The sequence below is a fragment of the Sceloporus undulatus genome, chromosome 6 (assembly GCF_019175285.1).
Source record: "Sceloporus undulatus isolate JIND9_A2432 ecotype Alabama chromosome 6, SceUnd_v1.1, whole genome shotgun sequence".
Taxonomy (NCBI): domain Eukaryota; kingdom Metazoa; phylum Chordata; class Lepidosauria; order Squamata; family Phrynosomatidae; genus Sceloporus; species Sceloporus undulatus.
Window position 1 is genome coordinate 25192985 of NC_056527.1, and position 12475 is coordinate 25205459.

General features: G+C 38.3%; 1 protein-coding gene across 1 annotated transcript in view; it reads left to right on the forward strand.

The window, feature by feature from the left end:
- The first annotated feature begins 1480 nt into the window (after nucleotides 1–1480).
- NEBL (nebulette) overlaps nucleotides 1481–12475 on the forward strand; it is a 70359-nt gene continuing 59364 nt past the window's right edge. Inside the window, 4 exon segments of the mRNA XM_042474437.1 lie at nucleotides 1481–2374; nucleotides 2466–2537; nucleotides 6341–6445; nucleotides 10042–10152. Coding sequence (XP_042330371.1) covers nucleotides 2084–2374; nucleotides 2466–2537; nucleotides 6341–6445; nucleotides 10042–10152 — 579 coding nt within the window. The 5' untranslated portion in view covers nucleotides 1481–2083.

Here is a 12475-nt window from a genome sequence, read left to right on the forward strand (position 1 = left end):
TCCATTGGATGGCCATCCCTGTGAACTTGCACTCAATCTCTGGTGCAGCACTCCACTGGGACAGGGCATTGCAGCAGAGGTGTGCCCTTGCAGATGCCAGCCCTCTTCACCCCATGCCCCCTTTTTGACTGTCTGGTTTATTTATGTTTTACTTATCTACATGAGAGGTGTCACACTTTCTCTTTTGTGCGTTTCCACCCCCACCACATGGGTATGGCAGCTGCATCCCTTCTAAATGCGCTCCTGTGATGGGGCGTTTATATGCACAATTAGAGTTAGGATAAAGCACCCCTTTAGAGCCGCTCTGGCAGCACTGCATTTAGATGTATGAGCAAAGGTGCACATTTTCCAGGAAGAAGTGGAAAGATCTAGTTCTGACTTTTCTCCCTGTAGGGCAGCTTGAAAGTGTTTTCTGGCTGGCTTCGAGGCTTGTGTCATCTAAATGTCCTGCCTGGAAGCTGGCCTGAAACCTGCTTATTTTGATTGTCTGTTTCACCCCTTAGTCAAGGATATCTGCTAATCTCAATGTCAAAGTTGAGCAAGTGTCACAAGGTTCCTCTCCTAATTTTATGTTCTTTATTTTTATATTGAAATAGGCAAACACAGCTGTTTACTGAATGTGTAATCTATCATTTGTGTAACACTGTGGCACGAGAGGATTGTGTAATTAAGTGTAAAGATATGTCATTGAATACTAAAGTTGGGATTGTCCTTGCCATCATAATTCTGATTTCTGTGTATGTGAAAGCTGGACAGTGAAGAACGCTGATACGAAGAAAATGAATTCATTTGAAATGTGATGCTGGAAAGAGTTCTCTGGATACTATGGATTAGCTAAAAAGACCAATTAATGGGTCCTAGAGCAAATCAACCCTGAATTCTCCCTAGAAGCCAAGACTATCATACTTTGGACATATGTGAAGACATGACTCACTAGAAAAGACAATAATAATAAGATAGAAGGCAGTAAGGAAAGAGGAAGACTGCATTACAGGTGGATAGACTTAATCAAGGAAAGCACAGGCCTGAGTTTTCAAGACCTGATCAGGACAGGGTGACTTTGAGGTCTCTCATTCATAGGTCAGCATACATTAAAGTCAACTTAATGGCAATTAACAACAACAATTATTTTTACAATATTGTTGAAGTTTCAAATGATGTATTGCTCTTTTCTTATCCTGACTTTCTCATCTTATTTTACTGATATTACAGTATTTAAATTAAAAGCCTATATGAAGAAGGCTCACTTGAACCATGTGCTGATTAGAAGATCGCTATATCTACACTGGTAAGCCAGCATGGTGTAGTAAGTCGAGCTTTGGACTACGAATCTGGAGACCAGGTTTGGAATCCCCCTCTGCCATGGAAACCTGCTGGGTGACCTTGGGCAAGTCACACTCTCTCAGCCTCAGAAGAAGGTAAAAGCAAACATTCTCTTAACAAATAATGCCAAGAAAACCCCATGATAGGTTCACCTTAGGTCACCATATGTAAAAAATGAAGGCACACAACAACAGCAACAAATGCTGAGATTCCTTATAATGAAGGACTCTTGTCTTTGTGACTGCAATTCTATTGGAGACTTGGTTCATGTGATAATTTGGTGGTCTTTTTGGTTGGGCAGGAAAAACTTTTGCAGCTTATTTTGGAACAACTTCCTGGAAGATCAGATAAGGACAAATTAATGATGCTATTGTCAAGCAAACATCATTTTTTTCAACTCTGAATGGCAAAGCTTGTCACCTTGGTCAGAAAGGTTAAGTCAAAGTTAAAGCCTGGAATTCCTGTGGAAAACAAAATGGAGAGTTAGATTATTTCACTCTGAGCTTCTTTTTATTAGACACTGTATTGTTAATTCTTGGTCAAGTCTATAATGTGTTGTTCTTTTATTGTTTTAATACATTCTTTTAGCATGCTGTATATGCACATATGGATATGATATGTTTAAGCTTACTGTGGATACATTTTCTTGTATTTTAATGGTTGTTGTTTGTTATGGATTTGTGTTAAAGTAAAAAAATAGTTGTTTATTTTAAAGATTTAAATATGGTTTCAAGAAAGTATTAACTTTGCTTGTTTTAGAATGGTCCTTAGCAAGGACATCTGTGATGCCCTTCACTCCACTCAATACTGCATTGTTCAGATAAGACCCTTCAAATACTGCCTAAATAAGGAAGAAACCATGGGGAGGTTAAGCTTGCCACAAGACAAGAGTGGCATAGACAAACAACAGGTTGAGCAGAACACAAGCTATTTTATCTTACAGAAGTTTACTGTTTTTCTAACAGAACAAAAAATGAGGGCATCTTTTCAGGAATCTAGAGATGATGAAAATGAGGAAGAAGAGGAGGTGGAGGAAGAATATGATGGAAAGGTGGGTGTCTCTCACACATTTTATAAAGTGCTAAAGATTTCATTATTGTACTTGTACTTATTTTAGGTATGCCATTCTCTTTCTGTTGTAGATGTTTCTTAAGCCAGTTGTTGAAGATAAAAACATGGAACTTGCTAGACGGTGTACTGAAATGATAAGCAATGTAAGTAAAGGCTTCCAATTGTGTTTTAATTCTTTATTACATGGTCGTGTTTGTAGTAACACTCATATTTAAATCTTAACTGAAGCATACAGCCAACACTATAAAAAGAAATGAACAAATATGGTCCTCAAAATATGCATGCATGTGTTTGAGGTAGTGTTACTTTAAAATGGCATTGTAAAACTGGCTTGTGTCATTTTAGATGTGTTTTTTATTCCTTTCCAAAGCTTTCAGCACTTTTCATCTGTCAGTCGAAGCTTAATTCTGAGTACACTGACATATTTGGATGGGATTTAAAAGAAAGTGATGCATACCCAAATTTTTTACAAATTGACTTCAAGCAGCATTATTCAAGCAAGGTTGAATTTAAGCATTTAGTGGTGCTCTGCCTTACTCATTTTCACAGTTAGCCTTGAATGTAATTTTCTGGGATATTAATGTGGAACAAGATTGAGTATAAGTTGTCATTAGGGTTCATACTAATGTGATTTTTGACTGTAGTTAAAGTTCATTGCTGTGTTAGAGCTGGTATAATAGAAAGCAATTGAGTCTTTGCCTCAGAGGTTCATGATATGTGTTCGAACAAGAAGGCTCTTTTTCATTTTGGTGCCTGATTTATGTGATGCTCTCTGTAAGAGAGCTTCTTGGTTGTTTCTCTGAGCAGTCCTTGTACAGTTATGTAATTCCTTTCAGAAATATCTTGGCGAATTATGTCCTTACTGACTGGATTGATATCCTCTTTTCTACTCCCCAAATGGGTCCTAAGGCATCTCCCAGTACATTTCACAGAACTGGAAATTTGATTATTGGTTATCCTTATTAATGTTTTTTGTGTAGTTCAGGTGGACAAATTTTAAAAGCGTGCATACAAATTAAATATTTTTGGATATTGTACGTATATGTATTTTTAATTTTGTCAGCTGCTTTGAAATTTTCTTTGGAAGAAGACAAAATTCAGTTTCTTAAATATGCCTCAATTCCAAACATGATTTCAGACAAGCAGCTTTAAGACATGCCATAATCTTTCACAGAGCAGGCAATGGGAAGATCCAAATACTGATCTGTCTTGAAATAATGTATTAAATAATATATTAAAAGAAGCCTGAGCACTTAAACTTTTTGATGTTGTCTATGCAGTGCCTATCTTTTCAAGTTGCACTGATTTTAGTGTCGCTATTAGTCACTTGGTTAACTCTGTCCCATTCAAACCACTCTGGGACTTAACTGCACTTAACTTCAATGGGATTGTGCCTTACGTTATTCATTGGTGTCGATGCTTTCATCACATACAGACAACTGGAAACGCGTCAAGCCCATTATGGATAATATGAAGCAGAATCATCACCTTCCATAAAGAGCCTTCTTCCTGAAGGGCATTGATTGTTCTAAAGCTTTTTTTCACTGGTTTAATGGAACTCTGTTGGATGTCTGCCAGCATGAGGATAGTGATGATAACAAAAATGTTTAAGTGTCCTCATTTTACCCCCACTACATCTCTCTGTCCCATTCCTAGCATTGACTCAAGCTCAGTGTCTCATTTTCTGAATGAGGTAAATATAAGCCACAAAGCACAGGATGTTGCTTGAAAGGCTGCCAGTAAAATTTACTGAGCTGAATTTGAAATGGAACTGGGTTTTTTTGAAGTAGTTCAATTGATATACTGTTACTGAATGCACTTAGAAACTCATCTATTGTACCGCAAGTAAAAAGGAAACTAAAAAGAGGAGGGAAGGAGGAAGGAAGGAGTGTTCTAGATAGGAGAGATGCAAATGTTGGATAACTACTCATGACCTTGAAAAAGTGTGATAAAAGGATGCAAAATGATGTGATTTAAAGTAGCATCTAATTCTTCTTTCATTTGATTTAAACAAAGCTTAGCTGATTGATTGTATGTTTGGACTGATTAAATTTTCATGGAAATAAAACATTAGCCTTTTTGTTGCAGATGATGCATACCCTTGTTGCAGATTTTGCAACAAGCATATAGGCTTAAGTCCAGTGGTGAAATGTCTGATGGATTCTGCTTCTTCTGCCACAATTTAGCAAGTCCTGTTCTTCAGTCTCCTGTGCACCTTTAAAAACTTCTGTGGATGATTGGGAGACCCTCTAGAGAACTGGGCTTTGTTTTTGTTTTACTATATGGAGACTGCAGCAGGTGTGGGAAGGGAAATAATCTTAGGGGTGAAACAAACAGCCTGTCAGAAGCAGCCAGAGGCTGTTTCGGGGGCAGTCAGGCCATGATCACGCCAGGACCATGGTGACCTCACAACCTGCTTTCAAAGTGGGCTGCCTCCGCAGTCCCAAGCCAGCCACTGCCAGGAGCTGGATTTAATTGGCTCCTTTTCAATCCAGTCCAAAGGACCAGACTGTGACACTGGAGTGGCTTCTGGCACTTTGGGGGTGTGCATCATCTGAATTCCATGCCCCCCAAAGCATCCGGATGCCTTTTCTTTTGGTCTTTGCATTTCGGGCCTTAGTTCCACTTCTGTTGAATACTGAAATATGCTTTTCAATCTTGGCCTTGATATCTTTTAATAAATTAAAAAGAAGTATCCGTTCTTATGTGAGAATGCAGAGGGGAATGACCAAGACCCCAAATACTTTTCTGAATACAATTGTTTTTAAAATAGCTAAAATTGCCATTACACAGCTATGTGCTGTGTGCAGAATGCTATAAATACAAATTTGTAAAACACAGTTATATTCCTTATTGTAGCACTGAATATAAAAACATTGTATTTACAAAATAATGTAAATACAAATGTCAAAGAAAACAAAGACAATCCCTGGCAGCTGTATGCTCGCAGGTCCTATTTTGGTGAGTCAGTTTAGCTCTTATGTACAAAATTTATTTATACTCTGGTTTCTCTTCAGATCATATACATCTTTCGCCTTTTACAAAATTTATTATTGGAGAAATCCTATTCCTGTAATTTTGCTGGAATATATCAAGCTACTTTGGAGATACAGATAGCAATTGTGGATCTTCTGCATCTGTATGCCTCTGCGTGTAATTTACGTTCTTTAGCAGAGGTCTTGGAGAAACTTGTTTGGTTGTCAGGCATATGAGGCAGGGTCTTTTTCACTATGGCCTTATGATTGTGCAACACTTTTGCAGTTAATATTCTCCTGGCATATCATTTGTGCCAATAAGGAAAGTGTTTTAAAAATACTTCTTTATTACTACATTCTCTTAAGGGATCTTTATGATCCAAATAATCCAAATTCTGCCTAATGGCCTATTGCTTTTGTTTTTTTATCTTTCCAAGCTTATGAGGACTTGGGTATGAACAATAATTGGAATCAATCAAAAATACAGTTCCTATGTGCCTAGATATATCTTGATTTCTCCTTGCTCAAAATATTTGGTGTGAATTTGAGGTAATATAGCTATTCTGTCTGCTAGTGTGTGTTTTGTGTTGGCCCATTTACATGTGCAACTTATCATTTGATGAACATTACATGTCTAATCTGTGGAACGGCTTGCACATGACCAGAAAGATAATTTTGTAACCTCTTATCATGACTCCTTTTGAAACTGCTTAGTGTTTCAAAAGTATTTTGCCATGGGGCATCTGGGGATTTGAAAAAGTACTTCCTTTTAGTTATTTTGTCAATAGTTGCTATATTTTACATTGTCCAGTTTGACATGATTAAATCTGAAATCACAATTTCTGTGTATGTATACACCCTCACACTCACACACTGTCTTATACACATTCTTTTCCTCTTTCACATCCACATTCTGATTTGCTTTTCTTTCCCAATACACTTCTCTCCCCTTCTCCGCACCTCATTTACAGGTCCATTATAAAGAAGAATATGAAAAATCTAAAGGCAAGTTCACATTTGTACGTGACACCCCTCAGCTAACGCATGTGAAAAATCTCTCTGCTTTTATGTCTGAGGTAAGGTGCAAAGTATTTGGGGAATATTTATAGTCCCGGAGTGATTTACACTGTACTGGTTTTCCACTTCTATACTTTGTTTTATGAAGCAACACTAGGCACCAGCATTAGATGAAAAAAGACTCCTATATAATCTCTAAAATGTATATTTAGAGCTCAAAGTATTTCACATTAATTAAATGGTTGCTAACTCTCAGTCTATTAAAGGTGATCATTAAATAGATCAGAACCATTTCTCCAAATATTCTTTAATCATAGGAGTATTCATTACCCCTATCTTTTTCCTGTTTCCCACTACTTTATTTCCATTTTCTCAACAACATATTTCCCTCTGGATTAGAAATATGGGCTGTACCAGCCAGTCAGGGGTCATATTGTTGATGGTATTAAACTGTGCTAGTGTGTGGCCAATCAGATTTATTTGTGTGATGTTGTCACTGAAAACAGTCAGTTGAGAATGATGGTGATGCTTCCTACAGAAATCACATGGATGAATCTTGTCAGTATGGAAGCATGCAACAAATAGTGACATTACCGTACCTAATCATTTGAGTTTGCTAAACTGTCAGAAACCACAGATCATAAGTTATTGATCTCTAGTGTGGCACATAGAAGTTGTACAGTAGCTATTCTGGCTGTGTCTCATTTGAGGAAAAAAGGAAATACTTATTTCTCACAGTAACAGGTAGTCTAAATTCTAGAAAATTAAAACAACAACAACGTTTTGCTATAAAATCAAACTAATATAATAAAGGACCACATTAGTGGAAGATCCGGCTAATGGATACAATTAGACTTTAAAATTATTTTTTGTTAATTGACATTTTGACTATAAATAACTATGTTACTAGCTCATAATGAAGCAATGTGATCTGTTTATAGTTATCAAAATATTATAGTTCTGGCTAGTTCTACAGTTGTTATAGCTATATGTGTGCTATATTCTATGATGTGTGAAGTTTTTGGCTCTTGTTCTAAATGCAATTAAAACTATCACTATTGTTTGTTCTGAAAAGAGTTCTTGAAAGAGAGATATTTATAAACATTGGATGCACACAATATACACATACTTCCCCTGTCAATGCACAGACAGAGATTGTAACTTTGGTCGATGATCTCCGTCTGTGCATTGACAGGGGAAGTGTGGCCCTGTTGGTGCTCTTGGACCTCTCAGCAGCCTTCGATACCATAGACTATGGTATCCTTCTGGAACGCCTGAGGGAACTAGGACTTGGAGGCACTGCTTTGCAGTGGTTCCGGTCCTATCTCTCAGGTAGGTTCAGATGCTGTTGCTTGGCGACAGTTGTTTGGCCAAGAGGGAGCTCACATCAGGCGTCCCTCAAGGCGTGATACTGTCACCAATGCTATTCAACATTTACATGAAGCCGCTGGGCGAGATCATCCGGAGACATGGGGCAGGGTGTTATCAGTACGCTGATGACACTCAAATCTATTTCTCCATGTCTTGGACTGTTTCAGTGACCAAGGAGGGCATCTGTCCTCTGAATGATTGCCTGAGGTCGGTAATGGATTGGATGAGGGAAAATAGACTTAAGCTGAATCCAAACAAAACGGAGGTATTCGTGATAGGTAACCCCTACCCGGGTATGGAGATATGTTCGCCAGCCCTAGATGGGGTCACACTTCCCCTGAAGGACTGCGTTCGCAGCTTGGGGGGATGCTCCTGGATTCGTCGCTTCATCTGTACTCTCAGATTGACACTACAGCCAGGAGCGCCTGTTATCAGCTTCGACTGATACCTGAAGCAGTGGGACCTAGAAACGGTTGTACATTCCCTGGTAACCTCTTGTCTTGATTTCTATAATGTGCTCTACGTGGGGCAACCCTTGTGCCACATCCAGAAGCTTCAATTGATACAAAACATGGTAGCCAGACTGGACACTGGAAAATTTAGGTTTGACCGAATTACACCTATCCTAAAGTCATTACATTGGCTGCCTATTAGCTTCCAGGCACAGTACAAGGTGTTTGTTATTACCTACAAAGCCCTACATGGCCTGGGTCCAGTCTACTTGAAGGAATGCCTCCTCCCATATAATCCTTCTCGTACACTCGGTTCCTCTGGGAAAAAAAATTTACATCCAAAATGGACCAGATTGGTGGTGATCTCCTGGAGGTCTTTTTCTGCTACGGCTCCTAAAGCTTGGAATGACCTGCCGGAAGAGATTCGCCAATTATCCTCATTGGAGGCTTTTAAAAAAGTGACAAAAACCTTTCTCTTCCGGCAGGCCTTCCCTGAGTGATAACCGCCCAGAACCGATTCTACCGTCCTTCTTGCTATATCTCCTCGTCATTTGCGGATTGTAGAATAACTTTGTAGTGTAGTATTATATATTTTAATCATGTTTTATGTTAATTTTATAGTTTGTGAGGGAGTGTTGGGTCAGGGTTTTGTAGGTTTTATTGTTCCTATATTGTGTGATATATAGACTCTGTTGTTACCCACCTCAATCCTCAAATGGAAGAGGTGGGATATAAATAAATATTTTATTATTTTTATTATTATACAGTTGAGACTGTCTGTTTTATTGCATAACTAAATCAAGTCAAGAAATAATTCAGCATTTAATATAAGTTAGAACTTTCCATATGTAGCTGACCTTTGTTGGGTTTGTGGATATATTAATGGATTCCTCAGATCTTGAAGACAGCTCAAAAACGCTTCAGATATTTCCATGATTTGAGCATCAGTTTTTGGACAGTATCAGGGAATCTTATAATGGTAATGGAAGAAATTTTTTAACCAACATATCTGCTGAATTTTAAAGTTATATATCAAAGAGAGTGAAAAAGAGAGTGAACAAATACATTTATTTATGGTATTTATACCCCACCCTTCAGCCCTAAAGGCTATCTGAGTGGCTTACAATTATTACATTTAATTAGACGGTTCCCTGCCCTCAGGCTTACAATCTAAAAGACACGACACAAAAGGAGAAGGGAATGGTGGTAGGAAAGGGGATGAGGTCCAGTGGTTATTCTCTCCCTCTGAGGCCTGGATCAAGGCAGATGGACTGGAGGGAGGGTTCTTCTTCTTCAGGCTAGAAGATATGAACAAAAATACATGAACCAAAACAGAATACAAACAATGCAAGATGATATCCCAGAGTATAGATTTCTAGGGGTTATAGTTTTAATGCACAGAATTCATTAGTCATGTGCAGTAATCAGTAGTAGTAGTGAAGAATTAATTTGGATGGACTGTGGGCAGCAAGAACTAAGGAATGATAGTGAAATAGCACTGGCTGAGGTGGCAGAGGTTGTCTTGATAGATGATTTTAGGAGGTGGCTAAGAAAAAAAGGGGGCAGTTTATAAACCTTTACAGTACAACAGTGCATTTACATGTACATTATCTCAGTTAGTCTGGTTCCCCTCAAAGCACTGCTTACTTAGACAAATCCTTTCAATCAGTATTGCAAAGACAGGTCTACGAATATTTCCTCTAATTCCAAAGCTGGACTAAATCTTTCTTTATATCCACTTGTTGACAAGCTGAATGTGAACTTTATCTCCTGAATGTCCTTTAATTTTACTTGAAGGAACTGCTGCCTTACTCCTTTCTTTTGCCTTCTAGGCAAAATACAAAGCAAGTGCAAAGAAAGAACTTTCCAACTCTCTCTATCAGCAGATGCCAGCTACTATTGACAGTGTGTTTGCAAAAGAAGTAATGCAGCTTCAGAGCAAGGTAATTTATATACTTGTGTTTAAACAGCTTGATCCATCTCCTGCTGGTGGGCATGCAGAGCTGAACATATAGGGGAGGTCACTGTAGGGTTCTCTTTTCCCCGCTACCATTATTCCTCATTTGACATATAATATGAGATTTGCTGTAATATATCTAGTCTTCCCCTTTCGTGGCTCTCATGAAGAACTCCAGCAGCTCTTATTCATAAAAATGTTAGTATTTAATTTTTCATGATCCATGAGGAAACATTTTGACTATAGCAATGATCATGACAGATAGGGCTGCCTAGGATTCCCATGTAAGATGTAAAGCAGGCTTCCACAGTTGAGGCAAGAAGAGGACAATTTATTTATTTATTTATTTATATCTCACCCTTCAGCCAAATACATCTCCTAGGGCAGGTTGCAAATCATTAATCTGACAGGTCTCTGTTTTTAGGCTTACAATCTCAGTAACACATGACACATAAGGAAAAGGGAATGGCAATGAAGGAGGGGAATGAATTCAGCATATGCTAGCTGCTCTTCTGTCCATCAGAGGCCAGACCAATGGCAGTTGGAAGATGTAGGGAGGGGCAATCACTAGCCAGTAGGCTGAGGCACGATAGAGCTGTGCCTGCCTGCTCTTCTTATCCTCAGAGGCTAGAACAATGGCATTTGGAACATGGATGGAGAGCCTTACACCAGCCACTCCACATTATTTGTTCCATAGATAGAAACAGTGACCTTGTGGCCTGCTTCGGGGTTCAACAATTAACTTCATTGCCTTCAGATACTATGTACCTCGATGCAGGTAGCAAAATATTTTATGCTGGCTATGGTGCTTTATAACAGTAGATCCAGTAACTAAATAAAGACTTCTGGTTCTTCCTTGCTGGCTTCCCTCTTCTATAATACTTGGGAACATTTGTTGTTGTGTACTTTCAAATTTCTGACTTTGGTGACCCAGCCTAAGCAAATCTATCGTGAGGTTTTCTTGGCAAGATTTGCCTAGAAGGGATTGCTTTTGCCTTCTCTGAGCTGAGAGAGGGTAACTTGCCCAAGGTCACCCAATGGGTTTCCATGACCAAAAGGGATTAATGTCCAGTGCTCCAACCATTACACCTTGCTAGACTCTTGGGACATTATTCTTATTCATTCTTATAATAGTAATGAGGGGCACAGTTGCTCTTCAACACCTAAAGTATAATCAGCAAGAAATACTGTTTCAGGTACTCTTGCAATTTTATGACCAGCAATTTTCTTATCCCATCGGGCCCACCTAGCCAACTATTCACCATTTTTATTTGCTCCATTAAGCAGTTTACATAAGTACCTTTATTTCAGCAAATCAAAGCAAATCCAGTACTGCTTTCTATAAGTTTTCTTTGCACCTTCCACAACTTTATTGTAAACCATGGGGGCAATGGAGCTGTCATAAAAACAGAGAAGCAGAGAGGCAGAGCAAGAAAAAAAAAAGAAACAAAATATATTTTCTTCCCTCCAGCTTATTTCAAACCAGTCTGTGCATGAGCATTGTGCTTTTAAAATATGGGTGGAGATGAGAGTCGTTTAGAAAGGTACAACCGCCAGCTCTGTTGTAAAACCCTCTTTCATTTTCCTGCAGGTATAATGTTTGGAAACCCAGTGCGTGGAAATGTTTCCATTTCCCCAGATTTTGCAGCAAGGATGCATGATATATGCCACAAATGGGAAATAAATATTCTGCAGGTTTTATATTTTTTGCTACATCTGGTATATTATGTATGTCCTCTTAAAGCAGATGTGAGTTTTAGAATAAGTGTTTAGAGTATGCAGCTCACTGTTAATTCTTTCAGGAAAAAAACTTTATAAGAAAAATAAAACACATCAACTTACTTCATTTTATTAAACTCATCTCTCTGTGCTCTGTTGTATTATTAACTGGGGAGGGATGATTTGTAAAATCCTATACAAACCCGTCTTATTTCAATAAGGCCAAAGTAAAGTGCACTGAGGAACAAGTAACATAACTTAATTTGATTTATAAAACAGAGAATGCTGTTTAAAATATTGTTTTGCAGGTTGAGTGTCCATTATCCAAAATTCTGAAAACTTCAACAATAAGAAGCAAAATAAATCAATGGTCGGACTTGTCATAAGGCAAGTTTTTTAGTTTCCTGGTGTGGTGGATACAGCAAGAGACTGAATAAGGATTTGTAAACAGAACACAACGAAGGCACTGAAGTTGGTTGGCTTAACTGACCGCAAAGTGGGTGATATGAGGTAAGCTAAAGAAAGTTCACTATCTGTAGCCTAAACTAGTTCATTTTCAGGTCTGATGAAGACGTCTATTATCTATGGCT